This window comes from Octopus sinensis, linkage group LG5 (genome assembly GCF_006345805.1).
Source record: "Octopus sinensis linkage group LG5, ASM634580v1, whole genome shotgun sequence".
In the NCBI taxonomy this organism is placed as follows: domain Eukaryota; kingdom Metazoa; phylum Mollusca; class Cephalopoda; order Octopoda; family Octopodidae; genus Octopus; species Octopus sinensis.
In genome coordinates this window covers 63,223,147-63,248,542 of record NC_043001.1, presented here as the reverse complement: position 1 = coordinate 63,248,542, position 25,396 = coordinate 63,223,147, and the positions used below count along the sequence as shown (strand labels likewise).

At 39.3% G+C, this 25,396-nt stretch overlaps 1 protein-coding gene across 1 annotated transcript in view; it reads right to left on the bottom strand.

Annotated features, from left to right (window-relative positions):
- The window catches only part of LOC115212161 (myotubularin-related protein 13), a gene marked incomplete at its 5' end in the record, with an annotated part of 221,051 nt that overhangs the window by 171,173 nt on the left and 24,482 nt on the right, over positions 1 to 25,396 (bottom strand). Inside the window, one exon of the mRNA XM_029781000.2 lies at positions 9,176 to 9,280. Within this exon, the coding sequence (XP_029636860.2) occupies positions 9,176 to 9,280 (105 nt within the window). The remainder of the gene's footprint in view (positions 1 to 9,175; positions 9,281 to 25,396) is intronic.

The window sequence follows — 25,396 nt, the reverse complement described above, 5'->3', positions numbered from 1 at the left end:
GCAGGTATGTAACTCCATCGAGACCAGGGGAGGCATAGTTGCGCTTATTTTGAAGGTGACGTCGCAGCATTGCAGGTGTAAATTCCATAGTTGTTATGGAGTTTGCTGTTAGTGATGGTGAAGATGGTACATTTTGACTTTCAACAGTGAATATGTTTGCATAGCACTCGGCAATGAGTTCTGCGCATTCCTTGGGGTCGTCAGTGATCTGGTTTGTGTGAGGGTTGCGAAGAGGGCCCACTAGAGAGTGAGGTCTCTGCTTTGAGTGCACATATTTCCAGAAAACCTTGCTGTCGGGATTGGCTGCTATGCACTGTTCAAATTCAAGCACTGCTTTTTTTGTCACTTGCTTGAGATGGTTGGAGGATTTATTCCGCTTCTTCCTGTTGGTGTCTGATTTATGCAACCTGTATTCCTGTTCAGCAGTCCGACGTTCCCTCCTGGCAAGTCAGACCGCTGAAGTTTCCCAAATTGCCCTTTTGGGGCGGTTCTTCTTTTTTTGTTTACGTGGCACTGATGCTGCACATGCTGCCCATATTGAGTCCAGGATACTCTGGAGTATAGTATTCACATCTCCAGAGTTGTAGAATTCACGCCAGTTTGGGTGCTGTAGTTCAGTGTGGTACAGGTTCCAATCTGCTCTCTTCCAATCGAAGGAAGCAGATTGGAGATGGTTCAGGTTTTTGTTGCCCGCAAGAGCCAGATTGGCGATGATCATAGCATGATCAGAGTCACCTAGAGGTTCCTCCATAGTGCAATTGATAACCGCTTCGGGAGTTGTGGTGAAGAGCAGGTCCAAGGTGTTGTCGCCTCTTGTTGGAGAGGTGACTACTTGTGACCAGTTTGAGTCCAGCACAATCTCAACAAAATCGTTTGCACTCTGTGGCCAATGGAAGGTCTCCCAATCGATCTCAGGATGATTGAAATCGCCTGCAATAAACACATAAGTGGCTGTTTTCCTGGCAGCAGCTCGGAGGACATTGCAAAGCTGTGTGTCCCGATGGTAACTTGGGGGACGATAAACAATGCCAAGCAGGAGTGTTGACATGGTCATACGCACGTCACAGAAAAAAACTTCTTGTGATTCGTTCAAATCAGCACAAGGAATTACCAAAAAATTTGAACGAACGTAGACCATCACACCACCACCACGGCGATTAGTGCGGTCCTTACGGAAGAGGTTGTACCCCGTAATGTTGAAAACCCCATCACAGAGTAAGGAATGCGCCCATGTTTCCGTGACAGTGATGAAGTCAGGGTCAACACTTCTGACGTAGGCGTTGAACAAATGTATTTTGTTGCATAAACTGCGAGCATTTAAGGACAACAATTTGTACCCTGCTCGCAGTTTATGATGGTGTGTAGAGGATGGCAGGTTGTTCTGGCTTAGTTTCCCTGAGTTGCTGTAGTCTTTTTAGTTATTGTGGGTAGAGAGCACTCAGACCAGCTGGTATCTCTCTTCCACGTTTCAGCAGTCTTGACAAATCTCCAGATTTGTCCATCTTCCCGAAGACTGAAGCTTTCCTGTAGAGCTGAGTTCCTATTCAGGGAAGCCACTACACGTAGCTTCGGACGTACATCGGACGGTAAGCCTGGGCGTGTTCGGAAGGTGGTCCGATTTTCCCGCCCAGCTTTAACTGAGGCCAGATGGTAAGAGGTTGCCTCAGTGGGGTCCGTAAAAGACAACTTGATGAGCCTAGGTTTTGGGCCAGGTCGTCCAAGGCGGATAGCACCCGTTGGGGGAACGCAGCCTAGGTCTTTGGCTGAGTTGGCAGCAAAAGCCTGAAGATCAGCCATGTCTTCTGGCACCCCAATGGCAATGACTTCATGGGTGGCAGAATCCGCGGTCTTAAATGCAACAAGAGGTACAGGTACAGGGAGGTTCTTTAGCAGAGCATTCCGATAAGACCCCTCATTGTGGAGTCCAACCTGAATGGTTGCTTTTATTCCTGCTACTTCCCCTTTTAAAGCACAGATCGATTGTTGCAGTTCTGCAAGAACCGCACTGGTCAATTGGTGTTGTTGTTGTTGCTGCTGTTGCTCTGGTTGTGGTTGATTTTGTTGTTGCTGTTGTTGCTGCTGCTCTGGTTGTGGTTGATTTTGTTGTTGCTGCTGCTGCTGCTCTAGTTGTTGCTGCTGCTGTTGTTGTTGCTGCTGCTGCTCTAGTTGTTGCTGCTGCTGTTGTTGTTGCTGCTGCTCTGGTTGTGATTGATTTTGTTGTTGCTGCTGTTGCTGTTCCGCCTCCTCCACGGGAGTGGCAGGGGGAGACACAATCGTCGGTTGTGGAGGCACGCAGGCCTGACACTGAAAAGTCCAAGATTTAAGCTGAACCATCTTCCAGAGTCTATCCATCATAGCATTATGATGGCTCTTTTTTTGGCCTGGGATCTTCTGAAAGTCCGTGGCACATTGGAGGCAGACAGAGATGAGACATGTCCCACATTCGACCCAGCGATTACGGAACGTATTTTCGGGTTCCGTACAGATGTGGCAGGTGTGATTTTCTGGGCAGTGTTCTATTTTAGAGCAGCGACCAGTCTTATCGCACGCCGCTATGGATTTCACCATGGCGATTCTGTTGGTTCTGGTCATCCGTAGAGACAGAAAATGTAAACAACAATACGATAAAAGTTAAATATAAAATATTTGTGTATATTCCTTTTTTTCTTAAATATTGCGTGTGTATACATAAAAGTATTTGTGCGTATAGACACGGAGAAAGTTTGTAAACAGAAATGAAATTTTTGATTTTTTTGCAGTGTAGTCCGTCACATTAAATAGTGTGACTTATTTTCACTCTGCACGTATATACATGTGTGCTACAAGTATCTATGTATGTATGTATGTCACTGCTTTATAAATTTTGGACGTACTTACTGTCGTTCAACGATTTCTTTTACCCTCAACTACACGTGGTGAATTCTTCCATTGTAGATCTGTGGTGGTCATCGTCGTAATATTTTCTCTTTAGTTTCCTCGCCAAATTGATTATACCCTAATCAAACCATTTGTTTGTCTACTTGTGAATGTGTCTTTGTTTTAGTAACATTGTATTTTCCTCCTTTTCCTTTTTCATTCCCATATTATATGGAACTTCGGTGGACAGCTACTCTAAGACTCCAGCTGCCGGTTCCCCTAACCCATGTGCAGTCCCTGAGAGGTAGGCACACACATTTTACTTTCTACTTTATCTAAGATTATTATTATTGTTTTTATTGTTACATGATAATATTGCATGGCATTATATGAGTTTCTAGCAATATATTACATTACACAGCTTCATGCATCTCAACAACTTAAAGTGCTTTTTTGTTTGATCTGTGTAGTGCTATTTGTAAACATGTAGCTGTTTAGTTATGTAGATATAGGTGGGTGTAAATAATAATTCTTATGAATTGTGTTGAAGGTAATCATAAGTAATGAGAGAAGAGGAGACAGAATAAGATAGAAAAAAAAACAGATTGGTAGACATAGGTGCAGATGTGGCTGTGTGGTAAGAAGCTTGCTTCCCAACCACATGGTTTTGAGATTCAGTCCCACTGTGTGGCACCTTGGGCAAGTGTCTTCTACTATAGTCTCAGGCTGACCAAAGCCTTGTGAGTGGATCTAGTAGATGGAAACTGAAGAAGCCCGTTGTGTATGTGTGTGTATATAAATATATATGTATATATATATATATATATATATATATATATATATATATATATATATATATATATATATATATATATATTTGTGTCTGTGTTTGTCCTCTATCATTACTTGACAACTGATGTTGGTGTGTTTACATTCCTGTAACTTAGTGATTTGGCAAAAGAGACCGATAGAATAAGTACTAGGCTTACAAAGAATAAGTCCTGAGATCAGTTTGTTTGACTAAGGTCGGTGCTCCAGCATAGCTACAGTCAAATGACTGAAACAAGTATAAGAATAAAACAATAGATTCATAGAGGATATGTATCTCAAGGCTATAAATAGATTCAATAGTAGTCAACAAGAATAGAAATGAGTGGACAGAATAGAAGAAAGTATTAAGAGTTAAAACATGTTTTTGTTGTAGTTTGCTTTTTGAGAGAGCTAGTTGAGAAGGTCAATACAAGAGCTGCTGTTTCTTTCAATTATGGAAGTGATGATAGCTTTCAAGGAAAACTGTTTCAAAAAATGAATGCATACATCACTGTTTTTTTTTTATACTAAACAGCATATGAATTTGGTTATTAGTGGTGTTCAGCATTTGTTAAAGTATCAGCTGTGCTTTACAGCTTTCATAATTGTGTAGCTTGTGAATATTTCAACAGTTCATTTTCTGTAATTGTTATCAGTTCTGAAGAGTATTCAGAATTTTTATGCAATACAAATGCAGGCTGAGATGCTTAATGTTTTCTTGGTTATGAAAGAGAAATGTTTGTATGCTCAAGCAATTTATCCAAACCAAAGCAGCATAGGTAAAGAAGCTCAAAAAGAGATCAAACATTTTCAAGGATAACAAGATGCTCTACGACAATTCTGAAAGATTTTATTGGAAAATTGCAAAAGCTAATCATCATCATCATCATCATTTAACGTCCGCTTTCCATGCTAGCATGGGTTGGACGGTTCAACTGGGGTCTGGGGAGCCCGAAAGCTGCACCAGTCCAGTCAGATCTGGCAGTGTTTCTACAGCTGGATGCCCTTCCTAACGCCAACCACTCCGAGAGTGTAGTGGGTGATTTTATGTGCCACCGGCACAGGTGCCAGACGAGGCTGGCAAACGGCCACGCTCGGATGGTGTTTTTTATGTGCCACCGACACAGGTACCAGACGAGTGTAACTGTTAAAACCATACCTACCTATCTACCTACCTAGGGGTAAGTACAGAAGTTTTGGGAATCAATAAGATCACACCCAAAAGAACATAATTGTGGTGCTCTCTGAATTCATAAACAAGTCAGAGACTGAATATATTAAAGAACAAATATGGAAAGATATCTCTGTTGATCTCTGACTGCAATGAGAAAATCCAACAAATGAAAATCACCTGGGAACAATAAAATTCCTAACTTCTGGCTTCATTATAGCAGCTCAGAATCAGTGTCTGCCCACCAAAAACTACCAAGCAAGCATTCTTAAAAACAGCACTGATCTTGCCTGCCACTGGATGCTCTATGTTAGCCTCAAATGAATATATTAATTGCCATGATAGACATAGTATTTGCACTAAATCATATGCCATAAGTTTGTACTCCCATAAGAAGAATTGATGGGAATGTAAGCCTGCCAAAGTAGTAGAAAATAAAGATATTACCATTCTCTGGAACTTTAGTATTCAAACTGAGCATGCCGACAGACCAGATATTGTGGTAAAAAAATCACATTGACAAAACATGTCTGTGCATAAATACATCAATCCCAGCAATTGCAGCACTTCTGTAAAAACATTTGAAGGAAAGTTAAGCAAATATATCATCAAGACCTCTTAAGTGATGCAACCAGTTATTGGAGTGACACTCTGGATGCTTTCATAATCAGACGTCTCTGTTCTCTGTCATGTGTAGCAGGTTCACTGTGTTGTGACCTGTCCAGCCCTTGATGTTGTCAAACCACAATTTTCTCTGTCTACCTCTCATTTACATTTCCTCAGTTGTGTCCTGAAGAATGGTTTTGGACAAGGAGTTGTGGCAGGATACATAATTGTACCAAGCAAGTTTTCATCTTTTTACCTGTGCAAGGAGTAGTTCCTGTCTGACAGCATATTTGTTGACTTACTGCATGACAAAGCTGTGTGTTTTGTGCATGAGATGTGTCGCAGCCTTCTGAAGCACTTGTGCTAAAATGCCTGGATTCCTCACTCTATGTCTGCTGTAACAGGCCAGCTCGCACACTCATACAGAAGGATTCTGAGTCTTGTTAAAAAACTAAAGGAATTGATTTTCCATATGGTATTCAGCTTTGTCATCACAGCAGAAACTAAACTGAGTCCTTTTAGATCTGTCATTCTTGGTCAGTGGATCCTTGGTTCTTGAAGGTCCACTTCATCAAGTCTCTCTCCATTCAGCATGAGGTTGGTTGTTACTATTAACCAGGATCTTGGTGTTGCAGATGTTTCTCAGTGAACAGACAAATATTAAACATCTGCTCCACAGTACTCTTTTATGAGTCTAAATCCTGCCTGTTCTGCAAAGATTTCTTCTGCCTTACCCTTAAATCTGTTTGGCAAAACTCTTTATAATACTTTGTTAGTGTGGCTAATTAGGCTGAGTGTTCTATAATTCTAGCAGAATCTTAAGTTGCCTTTCTTGGGAATGGGTATCTTTAGTGATTGGGTCCATTCCTTTGGCCATGGCTTCATCTACCATATCATCTGACTGGTGATTATTAGTGCAATGTTTCTGAACCTCTGTTGTTATTCATTTTGAGGAATTCCCCATCTTTGAGCATGCAGTCTGCTTTTTCAACTTCTTCCTGGATAATCGGAGTGTCCCCACATCCTTATTGTTGTTATTGGAAGTGTCTAGGATATTGCTGTCATGTTTTAGTTTGTGATTGTAAAGGTCTTTGCAATACTTAGACCATCTTTTGATGACATCACTCTCATCTGTGAAGCTTGTTTTGTCCTCATTGATATCAGTGGTGTGTTTCTTTGTTTCTATTAGGATTTTGAGAGTTTCATTAGCAACCTTGCTGTTGCACTCAATATGTATTTATAAGTAAATATGAAGACCTTGAAATAGAGGTCATAAAAATGTAGCATCTAAGAATAAAAACTTTACTTGTGATCACTGGAGCTTTAGGGACAATACCAAATAACACTCTTAAATACTATGACCAAATATCAGGAAACCTAAAAATGCTAGAACAACAAAAAATTCTTTTCATGGGTACTGCTCACATTGTCAACTTGAAAATATCCAATTCTCTTAAAACTCTTTTAAAACCAAAATATAATAATAATCCAACATAATCTTAGTTTTCTGATTCTGATCTCCTTCTACAATGAAGGGCATCCAGCTGTAGAAACACTGCCAGATCTGACTGGACTGGTGCAGCTTTCGGGCTCCCCAGACCCCAGTTGAACCGTCCAACCCATGCTAGCATGGAAAGCGGACGTTAAATGATGATGATGATGATGATGATGAATTCTAAATAACATCCACAGTAAAACATCCAACTTGCTGTTCTGTGGATGAGACTTAGAACAGCTCATATAAAACACAACAACAATGTAAATAACAATACAATCAATAATAATAATAATAAATGCCCTGATGCAGTACCAGGCATTAGCTCTCATGGCTTGTGATCTTAACTGATTGGAAGTGTTATATGTATGTTTTGTCTTGGTATGAAAGACAGGCTACAGCAAATATTCTGCTCAATACTACAGATTTGCTTGTCAGTTACTTGACCATAACTAAGTGAGCAGGTCCCTTAATGGGTGGTAATATGTGCATCTCTAATCATGATCAGAAGAAGTTGGGGAGCATCAAAGTCATGTGTTAAGAGGAATTCTTTGGTGTTTGAATAATTCACCTTTGGAAAAATGGGTGATTTATTCATCATCCTTAAACAAACCTTATTCAGGGACCATTTGAGTAGGATGAGCTACTCAACCTGAAGAAAACTAGGCCCCCCACCTGCAAGGTCATGCACAGTGTATCTTGATATGAGAACACAATACCACATACATATGGTTGTGATGCATGTGCCTGGTGTACTCTTATCAGACAGGTATTGGCCTTCATATATTTGTACCCCAGTGTTTCTTTGATGGCATGTGCCCCTCTCTCACTCAACAACAACAACAACAATAATGGCCAACAATTCTGAGAGGAGCAGTATAGACACTTTAATGACGACGAGGGTTCCAGTTGATCCAATCAATGGAACAGCCTGCTCGTGAAATTAACGTGCAAGTGGCTGAGCACTCCACAGACACATGTACCCTTAACGTATTTCTCGAGGAAATTCAGCATGACAAGGCTGGCTCTTTGAAATACAGGTACATCAGAAACAGGAAGAAAGAGTGAGAGAAAGTTGTGGTGAAAGAGCACAGCAGGGTTCGCCACCACCCCTGCTGGAGCCTTGTGGAACTTCACAACACCCGGTCTGGGAATTGAAACTGCAATCCTATGACCATGAATCCACTGCCCTAACCACTGGGCCATTGCGCCTCCACTCACAAGTGTAAAGGAGCATCAAATAAATAGCCCACAACTGTTGTCCAATGCTTTAATGAGTTCGCCAATCTACTGCCCTCTATAATTTCTAAATTAGATACAAAGCCAGCAATTTTGAGAGTAAGGTTTGGTTGATTAAATAAATGAGTTATCAAGAAATATGATCTTATTTACAGAATCATGGCCATTTTGGAAAGAAATAGATAACTGACACCAATATATTATTGGTTATCTCTCATCATTCCATCATCTTTTTGACATCTAATTTCTCCATGTGTGGGGCAAGTCTCCCTGAGTATTCTATGACCAAACAGTTTGTAAATCTACAAGTAAGAGACAGAAGTTAGTGGGAGATGAGCTGTCTACCAAAGGAATGAGCAGATACCCAATGTTCTTGGAGGACCTTAAAAATCCAAACCACTGCCGCACTAGCTGACAAAATCATATAAAAAAAATTAATTTTACTTTTGGTTCAAAAGAAACTCTCTACTGTATGCCAGAAATCGTAGCCAAATTCTCTTTAAGGTATTTTCTACCATCTTAAAAAAATGGACACATTGTTCAGAATACAGTCAAATAAGAAGGGATAGTCATGGCTAAAACACTAACCATAGGTCTGCTGGATCAGACCTGATCTGGGCCTTATTATCACCAACACTACTTTAGACAAACCTAGATATCTTCTTTTCACTCCACCTACAACCAGCTTTGTGCTCCATGTTGTACCACCAAGCAACATTTTCACCACTGCTTGAGACACACGAATGTATCTCATAAATTTTATTTACTTTTTTTTTTGCTTTTCTGTTTTAGTCATGTCACTACATCTCACACTAGTACCCAAGCTAATCATGTGATCCATGCCTACTAGTACCACTGGCTTCTTATACAGCCAATGACTGTCTTATAACTCCTGTAACACAGTGCAGAAATAGTAAAGCATTTTGATTGTACAACTTGCAAATCTGATTCGACTAGAGTAGTCAGCCTTGAAATAAATGCCAACAAACATAACTTACATTCAGGTATAATTGTTGAGCGATTTCCTTAATATGCGCCATCATTTTCTCATCATTTGTGCTTGAACGTTCTTCCTTTAATTGGTCCTGCATTGTCGCATAAACCTACAGAAATGAACACCAAAAGTCAACAGAATTATTAAAAACAAAAATAATAATAATCCTTTCTACTAAAGGCACAAGGCCTGAAATTTTAGGGGAGAGGACTAATCGATTACATCAACACCAGTGCATAACTGGTACTTAATTTATCGACCTCCAAAAGGATGAAAGGTAAAGTCAACCTTGATGGAATTTGAACTCAGAATGTAGCAACAGGCAAAATACCACTAAGCATTTTGTCCAGCATGCTAACAATTCTGCCAGCTTGCCACCTTAATAATAATAACACCAATACTACTACTAATAATAATATATATACTAGAAGAGTTAAAATGCTATGTAGATCCAAGCTGAATGGAAGGAACCAGATTAGAGACATCAAAACGTGGATTGTAGGTGTGATACATTACTATGCAAGAGTTGTGGACTGGGCAGAGGAAGAACTGATCGACATGGATAGAAAAACTAGGAAGGTAATGGCTATGCATGAGTACCTTCATGCTAGAATTAACATAGCAAGGCTTTCCTAACCTAGGAAGGGGGAAGGGGATTGGTTGGAAAAGAAGATAGTGTTGTATAGGGGAATAATGTCTGAGGAATAATGATGAAACAATGCTGCAGGCTGCACCGAGTGAGGTGATCAGTGACAAAGGTGAGATCCTCCAGGAGTACAATATGAGGACTAATAGAGAAATTATCTCAATTGGAAAGATAGGTCCTACATAGAGAACTTTTTCAAACAAACACTGGATGAAGCTAATGAAGAACCATGGAGAAGGTTAAGACATGGCTTTTTAAAGAAGATGGAAGGACTGATTCTTATTGCTCAAGAACAAGCTTTAAGAATGAAATCAAGTGTAGCATTGATAAGACAGCAGTATCACTTTTCTGTAGACTATGTGAAAAATTATCTGAGACAATCAGACATATAATTTAGCGGATGCTCAAAACTAGTCCAAAAGAAGTACAAAAGTGCCATGACAAAGTAGAAGTGTGAATACACTGGGAGTCATACAAGAACTATGAGATAGAATGTTCCAACAAGTGGTATAATTACCAACCTTCATCAGTAGCAGAGAATGATTGGATGATACTCAAACGGAATATGCTAATATACACAGACAAAAAGCTGCAATATAACCAACCAGATATCACTCTCCTACTAAAGGAGTCTAAAGAATGGACATGCATTTCAGAATATTCTGAAGACAAAAAGACAAGAAAGTTGGATAGTACTAAGACTTAGGACTGGAAGTGAAAAGAATTCAGAGAGCCTCAAAAGTGAGTGTGGTACCTATTGTGATCGGTGGGCTTGAGACCATCTGAAAAAGAGCAATATTTTGGCATTAAAAGCTGCGAATACCAAACTTCATTGGAAGTATTCAGTTGGCAGCAATACTTGGAACAGCTAATGTGTTGAGAAAAGTGTTGCACTTCTAAGCTGTGGGATGGAGCTGAGATGTGACATAGATAAATCAGAAGAAATCAAGTGAAGAAGAAGAAGAAGAAGAAGGGTGGTGGTAGTGGTGGTGGTCGGCAGTGGCGGCGGCGGCGTCATCATCATCATCATCAGGCTAATGTTCTTCAAAATGGTTCTGACCCTAAATGGAGATTCTGTGACACATTGACAAAACAATAGATCATCCTGTCTCGGGATGTCCTGTTCTGACACCAAACAAATATAAAAATCACCATGACAGGGTAGGACAGTATTTACATTGGAAAATATGTAACCACTACAAAATCAGCACTCCTGCTTACTGGTATGAACATCATCCTGAGCCAGTCGTTGAAGGTAAAAATCTCACTATCCTCTGGGATTTTCCACCCAACACTGACAGAACGATCCAGGATAATCAACCAGGCATAATTAAAGACATGTAAGTGTAGATGTAAGTGTTCCCACAGACAGAAATATATCTGTCAAGGAATTTGACAAACTAAGTAAATATAGGGACCTGGAAACTGAAATACAAAAGATGTGGCATCTTAAAGTGAGAACTGTTCCTGTTATTGTAGGTGCCCTAGGTACGATAAAAAAATGGATGTGAGAAACATCTAGATAAGATCCTAGGAGAACCATATCTCTGAGAAATCCAAAAGATTGTGCTGACAAGTACTACCCACATCCTTAGAAAAAACCCCTATCCATTTAAATGCCTGTGTTATATTACATGGCCTTGCTATTTGCTTTTGAGCCAAATTAACTAACTAACTAACTAACTAACATGAAGACATTTCACTACATCATATTATCACATCTTATCCTTCAATTGCCCCAAAACACTGGGTGTGTTTTGGCAAGTGACTGTAACAAACATGCAGATTAAAAGTAAAAATGACAATGATGATGATGATGATAAAGAGATGGAAACATGAAACAGATGGAAACCACAGAGTACCAGCGAATACTAATAAAGTAACTAATGAAGACGATCTGCAAATGACAGTAAGTACTGCACAAGACTTGAATGATGAAGAGGAGATTTTAGAAATGTTGAGAGGTAAAATGACTGATGGGATCAATGAAGTACTACCAAATATAAGATATATTGACAGAAAACAAGTGAGGAAAACCACAGGCAAAATAAATGACGTTTTAAGCTTCATTAAAATAGAAAACATCAGTGAAACAAACCAGTTAATCATAGCTGCTGCTCATGTCGTAGCTAACATAGTAGGCTACAAGCGAAAAACTGAAGATATAAAGGGAAATGAAAAGAAAGAACCAAACTGGAGGATGAGAATACAAATGAAGCCGGAAAAAACATGGAAAGAACTGGGACGATTGAATAGGATAATGAGGCAGTAATCAGAAAATTGAATGGTCAGTACAAGTTAGAAGAAATGAGAAAACAAACACCACATGAAAAATTGACTCAAAAGGTGACAGCGTTAAAGGCCAAATTAAAAAGATATGATACAAGATACAAAGGTTCCAAACAGAATAGACTCTTCCAATCAAATAGAAGGTATCTATTTGAGGAAATAGAGGGAAGCCAACACCAGGAATGATTCCAGATGCAGAAGAAAGTAAAGAATTTGGGGGAAGGCTGTGGAACAGGCCAGTGAGACATGAAGGTGTGGAGTGACTAACAAAGGTGGAAAGTATATGACATGATACTTACATGAAAGCATGAAACATTGGAAAACAGAATTGATTAGAGGAAAACAAAAACTCAGAAAAGTGAACATCAGATGTAGAATATTCCAAGGTGATCGCTTATCTCCATTGCCATTCATACTGGCAATGATACCGCTTGCTATGATACTACAAAAAGTGAATATTGCTTATGAATTGGGAAAAGGAAATGATCAGATAAATCATCTACTTTTCATGGATGATATGCAAAAAAAATGAGAAACAACTTGAAAGTCTTGTACATACTATCTGCATTTTCTCAAATGATATAATTATGGAATTTGAGATAGAGAGGTGTGCTATATTGAAAATGAATCAAGGAAAATTTGAAAGAAGCCAGGGAATTGTATTGTCAAATGGGCAAACAATAAGAGTGATTAAGAAAAGACAATGGTATAAGTACTTGGGAATACAGGAAGCAGATGAGATAAAAGATGAAGAAATGAAGCAAATTACCAGTAGAGAGTACACTAGGAGAGTCAGAAAATTACTGCAATCAAAGCTGAATTCCAAAAATCTCATTGAAGCAATAAATTCAAGAGCAGTACTTAATCAGATATGGAGTTGGAATAATAGACTGGACCACAAACAAAATAAAGAAACTTGACAGAAAAACTAGGAAGTTGCTGACAATATATGGAGCCCACCATCCAAAAGCTGATATTAACCGGCTGTAATTCAGGAGAGACCAGGGTGGAAGAGGTTTAATAGCAATAGAAGAATGTGTACAGATGGAAAGAAAAAGCCTTGTAGAGTACTTACAGAGCAGCACAGAAAAACTACTAAAGGCAGTTAATAAAGAACAGGTGCTGAAGCATGTAATAGGAGAAAAGGACAAGAAGGAAATACAAAGAGAAACCTCTGCATGGCCAATTTTGGAGAGTCACTTAAGACGTATGTCGAACAAAATCCTGAGCTGGATTAAAAAAGGGGGAATTAAAAGAAACAGAGAACCCAATCGTAGTAGCCCAAGATCAAGCAATAAAAACAAACAACTTAAGAAAAAAATATATATGGAGAGAATGTGTCAGAAAAATGTAGAGCCTTTGATACTTGGAATGAGACAGTGGCACACATTGTGGAAGAATGGCCCAAGTTGGCACAGGAAAAATATAAGAAATGGAGGCAGAACCAGGTTGTAAAAGTTTTACACTGGAAACTGTGCCAGAAATGGGAATTTAAAACTGGAAATACATGGTACAATCATCGAGTCAAAAGAATACTAGAGTCAGAAAAATGTAAAATTTTGTGGGACTTTCCAATTCAAACAGACAAGAAATTAGAAAATAATAAACAAGATATTACAATCATAGACAAGGAAAAATGAAGTTGCTTATTTATTGGCCCATCATGCCCATTTGATTCCATGATTGTAAAGAAAGAGGAAGAAAAACAAAAAAATCATTACCAGGAATCTCACAATGTGAGATTAAAAAATAGTAATTTTCTAAAAAAAATATAATCCCCTAATATTTGAAATAGGAAGAATTTGAAGCATGCAAACAGTAAAGATTGCACCTATAATAATTGGTGCACTGGGATTAATAATTCAAGATACAGACAAATGACTGAGGGAGATTGAAATAGAATGCCCAGTAGAGCCCCAACAGAAAGTTTGTCTCTTAGGGACAACAAGGATTATCAGGTGGGTCCTAAGCACTTGAAAGACTGAATACCCAAGACTACAGTTAGTAATCCACTATCCACATAATCCCTACCAGGAATAACACTGAATCTGTGACAAACCAAAATAATAATGGTTTCAAATTTTGGTACAAGGCCAACAATTTCGAGGGAGCAGGTAAGTTAATTACATTGACTCCAGTGCTCAGCTGGTACTTATTTTATCAAAGGATGAAAAGTAAAGTTGACTTCAGTGGAATTGAAACTCAGAACATAAAGAGGGACAAAGTGCTGCTAGGCATTTTCCCCAGCACACTAATGCTTTTATTATTATTATTAATTATTATTATTATTATGGCACAGGAATGGCTGTGTGGTCAGAAGCTTACTTCCCAATCACATGGTTCTAGGTTCAGTCCCACTGTGTGACACTTTGGGCAAGTGTCTTCTGCTATAGCCTTGGGCTGACCAAAGCCTTGTGAGTGGATTTGATAGATGGAAACTAAAAGAAGCCCATTGTGTATGTATATATATACATATCAGTGGTTGAATATATTCTTAATTCCACCATTTCGTCAATTGCAGCAGCTTCCAAGCTTCACCAGTAATTCAGTTCTCAACTAAATTGCAAACTGTTAATAAAAGCTACACTTTGGGATAAATAGTTTGAGATTTAGTTCAGTAGAAATAAGTTACATCAAAATATCTGCAACCTCAAGGGGGACAGTAAGGCAGATATTCATCTTCAATTAACATAATTTTTTAAATTTTAAATTAAAAGTATACCTTTCTTAGGCTTAAATGATAGAAAAATGAATGAGGAATTCAGAATCGCTAGTCGCATTGAACAAAAATTAGTAGAAAAATAGTTATGAAGTAAAATGTTACGAAATTTCATGTCAGTAAGTAAGGGAGTAACACTTCAACAATAATAAAGAATGTATTTCTAAAATGAATGTTTACTTTGTAAGGCAGTGAGCTAGCAGAAACGTTAGCGCGCCGGGCAAAATGCTTAATGGTATTTCGTCTGTTTTTACGTTTTTGAGTTCAAGTTTTGCTGAGGTTGACTTTGACATACAGATTACTTAATTAATTTTTGTTTAACTAAACACTTACAAACTTCAGATACTGGTAGAATATGTCACAGAGAACAGGGCTTACTCTTAATGTTTTTGACAAAATTTTGTATTTTAGCAGTTATTTCGACAGAAGTTACAGAGTGACAATGGACAAATTCATGTTTGATAAGTGCCAATACATGAAACTCTCAGCTTTCGACTTACTCTCTAATTTCTGTTGATGATATATACAAATAATACACATATGTGTAAAAATAGCTCATTACACAATCGAACCAATGAAAGAGTCTCTACCTGGTCACTCAACACACTAAAAATAGCAGCCAAAGTATCCCCTACCTAAATCACACGCCCATTGTATGTTATGTCCTAGATTATCCCTAAAAAGACAGTTTGGTGAAGGCAGGAATGTCTTTGATGATAGGTTTGCAATATCAGGGTTGATTTGAGGTTAAATAACAACATTATGGTCAATTTCTATATTAACATCTGCACGATTTTCACTAATACAAAAAAAAAAAAGATTTGATTTTTTGTGTGGCATCGAGTACCTGACCTCCTAATATGCTGCAAATCCCTTATTTTGTTTTGTAAAAAATGAAGTGGAGGGTTCCTCTTCCCCAATCCCGGAATCAGAGGAAATTTCTTTTATTTTCATTGAATGAATTTCTTGTGACCTCCTAATATTGCAAAATTAGGTTACTTAAGGTGAGCCTGGTAACTGATGGTTTTGAGGTTTTGTTGTTTGTAGCTTTTGATGAGCCATGGTGCAACTAATAACATGGTAAAATCGCTGCCATTAATTTGGTGTGGATGGGTGATATTATTTTTCAGTATTTTATAAGGTAAAATCTTAAATTATTAATTGACACATTATTATTTATCTTATATCAGCAATGCCTGGAAAAATCATGGATTACATGGAAAAATGTGAGCATGAAAAGTAATATTCTTAAAATTATAAACCTGGAAAAGTACTGGACAAGTTATTACACCTGTAAAAGTATAGGACAACCTATTACTTCTAGTAAAGTAAAGAATAAAAAACGTTTTACTTAAAATATTGCAGCTAAAATTAAAATTTGAATATTAAAACTTATTTTATATCAATTTTCAAATAACACTCTACTTATTTAATTAGAATTTACCTAATTTACTACCTCAAATATAGAAAAACATGACTAATTAGCTGAACAATTTCGTATAATAAATTTAAAAGATGAGAACTGTAAAGAGTGATAAATTAGAAGAACTGGTATTCTTTGCTGCAATATTTTAAGTAAAAAATTTCTTATTCTTTACTTTACTAGAAGTAATAGCTTGTCCTATACTTTTACAGGTGTAATAACTTGTCCAGTACTTTTCCAGGTTTATAATCTTAAGAATATGACTTTTCATGCTCGCATTTTTCCATGTAATATATATATGTATATATATTTATGTTTGTGTGTCTTTTTTTGTCCTCCTACCATCGTTTGACAACTGATCTTGGTGTGTAACTTAGCGGTTCCTGTAACTTAGCAGTTCAGCAAAAGAGACCAATAGAATAAGTACCAAGCTTACAAAGAATAAGTCCTGGGATCGATTTCTTCAACTAAAAGGTGGTGCTCCAGCATGACCACAGTCAAATGACTGAAACAAGTAAAAGAATAAAAGAATAATGGTTTCAAACTTTTGGCACAAGGACAGCAAATGCAGGGAGTTGGGTGAGTTGATTACATCAACCCCAGTGCTCAACTATGACTTATTTTATCAAACCTGAAAAGATGAAAGGTAAAGATGAACCCAGCAGAATTTAAATTCAGAGTGTAAATATGGATGAACTACTGCTAAACATTTTGCCTTTCATGGTAATGATTCTGCCAGCTTGCCAACTTAAATAATAATAATAATTCTTTCTACTGGAAGCACAAGGCCTCTAATATGGGGGAAGGGATTAAGTGGATTACATCAACCCCAGTGCATAACTGGTACTTATTTAATCGATCCCGATAGGATGAAAGGCAAAGTTGACTGGTAGAATTTGAACTCAGAAGGTAACGGTAAACAAAATACTACAAAGCATTTCGTCCAGCACACTAACGATTCTGCCAGCTCACTACCTTAATAATAATAATAATATTAGTAGATTATATATTTGTTGTGCAAGATTTTTTATGTGAAGTCGTGCGTTGAAACAGACATTGTTGTATTTCGGAATGGTCATTTTGCCAGTTTAGCCAATAAAAACACACGCACTATATATTTGGTGTTATTTATTTTTTACATTAACCTTAATCTTATTTTGGCCCAGTGGTCCTTTGCTTTCTTCTTTCTTATTTGTGTCTCTCTCCACTGTCAGCCATTTTGGATTTCTATTGTATGTGTCTTCATTTGCGCATGCGTATATCTCTATGTGCGTCTATGTTTAGTTAGTGTGTATGTGTGTGTGGGGGGGAATGCCTGTAATATTTGTATCTTCTGTTTATATACGTCCATGTAATTTGTTTTTGTTTATTCTTTTTTTTTAATTTTGTTCATGTTTACATCCACTTATTATTACTATTATTATCATTATTATTATTATTACGTATGCTTCAAAATCAGTGAAAATCAAAACAAATCAAAATAGATGAACATCAATGGAATCTGTATCTTTGTGGTACCAGTGCCGGTGGCACACACTTTGTGGTACCAGTGCCGGTGGCACACATGAGAACCATCCGAACGTGGCCGTAGCCAGTTCCGCATCGACCGGCCTCCGTGCTGTGGGCACGTAACAAACACCATCCGATCATGGCCGTTCGCCAGCCTCATCTGGCACCTGTGTCGGTGGCACATAAAAACACCTTCCGAAGACCCGGCAAGACTAGTCAGTCCACCTGTGCATACCTTCCTTCTTGTGACACTTGTGAAGACCGGTTGAGGCAAGTGAAAATCAAATCAAATCAAATCAAATCAAAATAGACAAAATAGATGAACATCAATGGAATTTGTATCTTGTGGTACCAGTGCCTGTGGCACACAAGAAATCCATCAGTGCTGTAGTCAGTGCGGTGGGCACATGACAAACACCATCCGATCGTGGCCGTTCGCCAGCCTCATCTAGCACCTGTGTCGGTGGCACATAAAAACACCATCCGAAGACCCGGCAAGACTAGTCAGGCCATAACCCATGGCCCCTACCTGGGACGTAGTCAGTCCACCTGTGCATACCTTCCTTCTTGTGACACTTGTGAAGACCTGTTGAGGCAAGTGAAAATCAAATCAAAACAAATCAAAATAGATGAACATCAATGGAATTTGTATCTTTGTGGTACCAGTGCCGGTGGCACGTGGCACACAAGAAAACCATCCGAACGTGGCCGTAGCCAGTACCGCATCGACTGGCCTCCGTGCTGTGGGCACGTAACAAGCACCATCCGATCGTGGCCGTTTGCCAGCCTCATCTGGCACCTGTGTCGGTGGCACATAAAAACACCATCCGAACGTGGCCGTCTGCCAGCCTCGTCTGGCACCTGTGTCGGTGGCACATAAAAAACATCATCCGAGCGTGGCCGTTTGCCAGCCTCGTCTGGCACCTGTGTCGGTGGCACATAAAATCACCCACTACACTCTCGGAGTGGTTGGCGTTAGGAAGGGCATCCAGCTGTAGAAACACTGCCAGATCTGACTGGACTGGTGCAGCTTTCGGGCTCCCCAGACCCCAGTTGAACCGTCCAACCCATGCTAGCATGGAAAGCGGACGTTAAATGATGATGATGATGATGATGCTTGTATGTATGTATGTATAACAACAATACTAGTAATAACAATAATAATAATAATAAAACATTTAAAAAAATTTTTTTTTATTTTTTTAATTTTAAAAAAAAACCTATATAGTTATTTATTTCTATTTGTTTATTTATCTGTGTATTTTATTTATTATGTTTTCGGTATTTTGTTTATATTGTAACCAGTTTATGGGGATCCTCTTCTGTCATATGTTGTGGTGTGTGCTAGTGTTCCATTCCAGTTTCCTATTCAGGCTAGGTTTATCTTCTATTATGTGTGTAGCTTCTGTAATTTGTCTGATTGTTGCATCTGTTCTATGTGTGGACGAGATTTTAACCTCTATGTTGTTGATTGATCCCCCGTGTTCCTGTTCGGCATGTTGGTACAGAATCGATGAGTTTTTACCTTCCTTGAGTTGTCTCCAATATTCATTTACCTGCTCTCCTATGCTTCTTGCTGTTTCCCCTACGTATGTCGTCGTCTTGTTACTGCATTGTCCCTCTATACATCTTATACTATAGACTACATTTCTGGCTTTACAGTTTGTTTGTGGGCTAAATCTACACACAGTACAGTACCTATCCGTACAGGGGGTTCTACTAAAAGGGTAGGTTCTACCGATTATGGATTTGATAGGGTTGCCTGACTTTTCAACAACCTTAATCCTTAGCTTAAGTTTGTCTAGGGTCCTTCTAAAGCGGTATGCCAGTTCACCTCTAGGGGTGGTGTCAATGAACATGACACTCAGGTATTTATAGCTATCATACCAAGAGCTGGCCTTCCCTATTTTCTTTTTTGTCCTTTCTATAGTGTTCCATGACTTGCTCCTATAGAGTGGGCAAATCCCATCCTATCATTACATAACATATTATCAAATTTCTTCATGGCTCCTTTATATACTCTGATCCTTTCTTTATGGCTGTAACCTGAGAACTGCATGCGGTGAATGAAATGTTGTATCTGTTTCTTTAACTCTGTAGGCTCGCACATGCGGGACACATTTCGCATTATTCTGATGAGGTCTGCCATCAAAATATTGAATTTGGCATTGTCCACAATGGCTGAGTTCCGGTGGATCAAGTATTTGGAGGCCATAGGTTTGGCATAGTACGAATGAAGGATTTGGGTTTTATTATTCACAGTTTCTAGCCAGAGTTCTGTGTCTAGTACTGGTAGTCTATGGTTGGGGTGTTTAGTGGGGTAGTCTATTGTGACCTTAATACTCTGGTGGATGGAGTTAGCTATTTGCTGGATGCTCTCCATAGAATTAGTTTCTATTTCTATTTCAACAGTACTTTCTTGTGGGGGTGCATTTACCACTATGTTGATATCATCAACATAGCGAGAGTACATGTTCACAAGTATGGAGTTCTGTGTTAGGCGTTCTTTAAGCCTTCTGTCCCACCATACCATGAAAAGGTTGGCCACATCACCAGCGATACTAACGCTGATGGCTGCCCCCTCGTCTTGGGCATATATTTTATTATTAAACTTAAACGTGTGGCCTTTTAGGGTAACTCTTATACTAGCTCCTAGTGCATGTGCAATCATTTTCTTTACCTGATGGACATTTGTGGGGATCCGTATGGCTCTGGTCCATCCGCTCCATCTCTCTATATGGGTCTTCCTAGCCATAGAAGTAATTGTAGGTGGTCTACCTCTTAAATGTCTATTGGGGCAGAAACTACTAAGATTATGTTTATCTAGGTATTCGTTGTCACATGTCAGTCTAAGTAGGAGGCCCAGTTCTTCTGTGTTGACATTGCGGAACTCCACCTGGCTCTCGCTGATCATCTCCACACACTTCTCCACTGCAAAATCCATGTCGATCGATGGGTATAGGGATACCACATCCATGCTACCCACCATACATCCTGTCAGGTCGCAAGTGTTGTTACAATCATTGATCCTGCTGAGGAGATCTTCCATGCTGTCACAAACATCAGATGATATCCGGATTATAGGGCGTATGATCATTGAGAGGAAGTAGGAGATTCTGTAGTTGCTAGCAATATGCACTCCACAGACTGATCTTGTTAGTGGTCCTGCTATAAGGTCAGTGGTTACTTTATGGTCCTTGCGAAGTCCATACAGTGCCGGGATATCATTGTTCCAGGCTTGGAATTTGTAGGCTGTGCGTTTCTGGGGTCCCAGACCAATTGTCCACATCATCATGTGGGCGTTGAGTACCTGTTCTCTCTCCTCATGTGCCTGTAAAGTTGTTACTTTCATATTGGCGATATGAGGTTGCATTGCCTGGATGTAGTTTGGTAAGCTGTCTACTGACATCCTGCCGGACTTATCTGTGGGAAGGCATACCACCTCTCTGTTCCTCGTGCGCTGAATGAGCTTACGTAGGCCACATGCGGGTTTAATCCCGAGTTGTTGGACGTCTGTCTTATTCTGTCTCTGTCTCTTAGTGTATAGTTCTAAAATCTGTCTAAGTCTGGTCCTAGCTATAGTGAACTGTGCTTCCATATGGTCATTAGTATGTCTTGGGATGTAGGCCCTTTTGTTGAAGGGTAATGTTGTTGGATAAATCCAGCTCATGTTATAAGATTTGTCACATATGTTGAAGAATTGAGTGTCAAAGGGGTGGATATACAAGTTAATGGCCCTTCTAGGGTTATCTTCTTCATTATCGTTACTACTATTTCTGTCGTTACTGTTCCCATCATCAACCCTATCACCACAATTGCCACCATTACCACTATCATTATCACCACTACTACTATTATTACTATTACCACCATAACTATCACTACTACCATCATTACTACTTCTACTGTTACCACCACCACCACTACTACTACTACCACTATTATTGCTATTACTGTTATTCCTACCATTGCCATTATTGCTATCATTCTGATTATCGCTAGTGATATTCTCACTGTTCCTGTTTCTAGTGTATGTGTTGTTCGTATTAGTGTTGGTTCTTATGTCTGTCTGTTGGTCCCTGTCATTCCCTCTGTTGTGGTTGTTATTTTTGTTCCTACAAGTAGTGTTTTCTGTTTCAAGTCTGCTGACTCCCTGTCCAAGAATTCTGTTGCATTCAACTTTATTCTACATCGTGACCCCCATGACACAATTTTTATTCGTGTCCTTGTGACTATGGTTATCTGTGTGTGTGTTTGTATGTTATTAGTAGAAATAATGCAAATTTAAACAAAATCATCAGCATTTAATGTCTGTTTTCTATGCTGGGATGGGTTGGACAGTTTGACTGAAAACTGGTAAACCAGGGAGCTGCACCAGGTTCCGATCTGATTTGACAAGGTTTCTACAGCTGGATACCCTCCCTAATGTCAACCACTCCAAGAGGGGGTGTTTTTTACATGTCACCAGCAGGGGTGCCATTGACCCGACACCAACTTTGGCCACAACTATGGTCTCAGCTTGACAGGTCTATACAAGCATGGTATATCGCTAAAGGTCTTGGTCATCTGTCACTGCCTCTAGAAGGCTCAATGCCCAAATGGTGCATTTTATGTGCCACCAGCACAAGTGCCAGTCAGATAGCATTGGCACTGGCCATGACTATGATTCACAAGCACAGCATATCACCCAATTTTGACACTGGTTTTGGCCATGACTATGGTCTTACTTGGCTTGACAGGTCTTCTCAAGCACAGCATATTGCAAGAGGTCTTGGTCAATTGTCATTGCTCAAAGAGGCCCAACATTCAGAGACTGCATTTCACCACCTTGTCCCATGTCTTCCTGGGTCTACCTCTTCCACAGGTTCCCTCCGCCATTAGAGTGTGACACTTCATACAACTGTCTACATCCATATGCCTCACATGACCATACCAGCAAAATCGTCTCTCTTGCACACCACATCTGATGCCTCTTATGCCCAACTTTTCTCTCAGGGTGCTTACACTCTGTTGTGCATGCACACTGACATTACACACCCAGTGAAGCATACTAGCTTCATTTCTTTCAAGCCTACGCATGCCCTTGGCGGTCACAGCCCATGTTGCACTGCGGTGTAGCATGACTGTTTGCATACAAGCATCATACAGTTTGCCTTTCACTCTGAGTGAGATGCCCTTTATTACCAGCAGAGGAAGGAGCACTCTGAACTTTGTCCAGCCTATTCGTATTCAGAGCATCCACCTCCACTACTGGCTTGGTCACCTAGGTAACTGAAGCTATCAACTACTTCTAGTTGTCCCCATTGGCAGATGATGGAATCGATTTTCTGTACATTTTTATTGTCAATTGTACCTGTGCACCTTCAACACACAAAAATTATTTTCCTTGTTAACCATCCTCTGATGTTACTGCACCTCTAATAAGTCCAAAGCTTACACCAGGTAGAACTTATGGAGTTTCTACCTATGCTTTTTCTACAGATTGAGTGGGACCATGTACCTGAAGGGATTTGTGGTTTGTCTGCTTTCCTACTTATTAAGACTGGTTTTTGCTAGGTTAACTCTGAGGCCCTGCGATTCTAGACCTTGCTTTCACACCTGAAACTTCTTCTCTGGTTCAGGTATAAGAGCAAGGTCATCAGCATAGAGGAGCTCCCAGGGGCAGCCTGTCTTGAATTCCTCTGTTATTGTCTGGAGGACTATGATAAATAAGAGGGGGCTGAGGACTGATCCTTGGTGAACCCCTACTTGTACCCTGATTCTTCACTATACTCATTGCCAAAACTCACCTTATTGACAGCATCCCTGTAAATGGCTTTTACAGCTCTCACCAACCACTTGTCTATCCCTAGTTTCTGCACTGACTAACAGATAAGGGATCGGGGGACCCTGTCAAAGGCTTTCTCCATGCCAACAAAAGCCAGGTACAGAGGTTTATCATTGGCTAGGAATTTCTCCTGCAGCTGTCTTACCAGAAATATAGCACCAGTGGTGCTTCTCCCTGGCACAAAACCGAACTGCATCTCATCTAAACTAACTCTCTTCCTAATTAGTTGGATACCTCTTATGTGTCCAAAGTTTACACCAGGTAGAACTTATGGAATTTCTACCTACGCCTTTTCTACAGATCGAACAGGACCATCTACCTGAAGGGATTTGTGATTTGTCTGCTTTCCTACTTACTAAGACTTTGGTTTTTGCTAGGTTAACTCTGAGGCCCTGCGATTCTAGACCTTGCTTCCACACCTGAAACTTCTTCTCTGGTTCAGGTAGTGATACAGCTATAAGACCAAGGTCATCAGCATGGAGGAGCTCTGTGACTTTCATGACCTGATCTAACAATCTGACACCTCTGTAATTATTTCTATCTGAGGCATCACTGGTTAACTATATGGGTGACTATACTGTCAGATATTTTAAGCATCTTAGTGATGATTCCTGATGGGTAAGGGGCTTTCCCTGTCTTCATATCATTAATTGCTTTATTTACCAAGGTACTGTCAATTCAGATAGCTGGTCCCTCAGTTGGGTCAACATTTGGCAGACTCTCTTTCTCCCAATCATTCTCTTCATTTAGCAGCCTTTCATAGTGGTGTTTCCAAGTCTCTTTCTTTGCAGCATCATCCATGCAGACACATTTCTCTCCTATGACACTGCAATTTTCTCTCACATACTGCCTTGCAATTCAAAACACTTCAAGTCTCTAATGCGGAACATTAGCAAACCTCTTATTTTCTACTTCCCCTCTAGCTAAGTATATCTGTCTCCTAGCTTCCCTTCTGGCCATCTGATACAGTTCCCTGCTATCACCACACTTCCAGTCCTTCCAGGCCTGTTTCTTTTCTCTAATGGCCCTGTCAACTACATTGTTCCACCACCATGTCACCTTAGGTTGAGAGGGTACTATAAAAGAAACAATAGAAATGAAAACAGCTTACTGAATTCCAGTCTTGTTTAATTAGCAATCTAAATGCTGTTTTAGCAAGAATCCTACTAAGTTTTGAACCACTGCTTTCAGATTTTATCAGTTCAGGACCATAACACTATAAAGGCTTTAATGCTTATGCTTCAATGGTTTGGCCAATCGTTAGTGGCTAACTGGTTAAAGTTCAGGCACCAAACTTCAAAGAAAATGTGTTTATTTTCCCACCAAATAGCTTGATTGACAGCTTGGAAAAATTCACTTGCAGTTATAAAAAGCTGACAAATTCAATCTCAAACTAGAGCCACCTAACAATCCACACAAAATTATATTGCTCTGTTTAGTGAGTTGGTCTCTTGCTTTCTTTTACTTTTCTTAACAAGCTTGTGTCATGCTGCTGAATATCTCATGTTGTGAGATTTAAAAATAGTAATTTTCTAGGCTTGTGTCATGTTTGACAAAAGGTAGCAACCTTCAATTGAAGAGTCAGATCATGTACATATTACTTATAGTAGTTTTATCTCTTTCTACTTATGAGGGAGGACTGAAAAGTTCATAGGCAGACTACAAAGGAGTGATGCTAGAGCTGTGAAATCTTGCATGCATTAATTTCAACTCTTCCTATTAATAACTGCATTTCTTTCCAGCTAAACTGACATCTGACTGTTCAAAGAATACTTCAAAAGTAACTAGTAGTGACTTCTCTTGAAAATTGAC